General features: G+C 35.1%; 1 protein-coding gene across 1 annotated transcript; it reads left to right on the top strand.

Moving 5' to 3' along the window:
• Positions 1 to 6: 6 nt before the first annotated feature.
• Positions 7 to 478, top strand: LOC105460644 (the record flags this gene model as incomplete). Its single annotated transcript, XM_011707139.1, has 1 exon — positions 7 to 478. A coding segment is annotated over one exon (472 nt), but the record flags the coding sequence as incomplete, so codon positions are not given.
• Between the last annotated feature and the right edge of the window lie 24 nt (positions 479 to 502).

Here is a 502-nt window from a genome sequence, read left to right as displayed (position 1 = left end):
ACGACAAAAGGTCTCGGCGGAAAAGGGAAATTAACAGGAAAATTAATCGATGAATTAACTATATATTATGGCCTTAGCATACGTCGAAATTGTAATTCTATCGAGAAAATGAAAAAAGAAATATGGGCGACACTGTATCATAAAATTTCCACAGACGAAGAACCGCAACATGACTACTGTCCATCCGGCGCAGATTCATGGTGTTCATGGCAGAAAGCAAAAGCCTCTGATAATTTAGAAGAGTACACACATAAAAAGCCTCTTAATAAAGAAGTTTTCAATGTCATAAAACCTATTTACGAAGATTTAAGCAATGACGACCTTTTATACCGTTGCTTAGGAGGCTTTACACAAAACAATAACGAAAGCATCAATGCTGTTGTATGGTCAATAGCATCAAAAACATTTTCAAGCGGTAAAACAATTCTTGATATAACGGCAGATATTGCTGTTTGCAAATTCAATGATGGATTTACAAGTATTATGGAGATTATGCAAGTTT

This window comes from Wasmannia auropunctata, unplaced genomic scaffold (assembly GCF_000956235.1).
Source record: "Wasmannia auropunctata unplaced genomic scaffold, wasmannia.A_1.0 LD318340.1, whole genome shotgun sequence".
In the NCBI taxonomy this organism is placed as follows: Eukaryota; Metazoa; Arthropoda; class Insecta; order Hymenoptera; family Formicidae; genus Wasmannia; species Wasmannia auropunctata.
The sequence above is the reverse complement of the archived record's forward strand: the minus strand, read 5'-3'. Positions and strand labels throughout refer to the sequence as shown.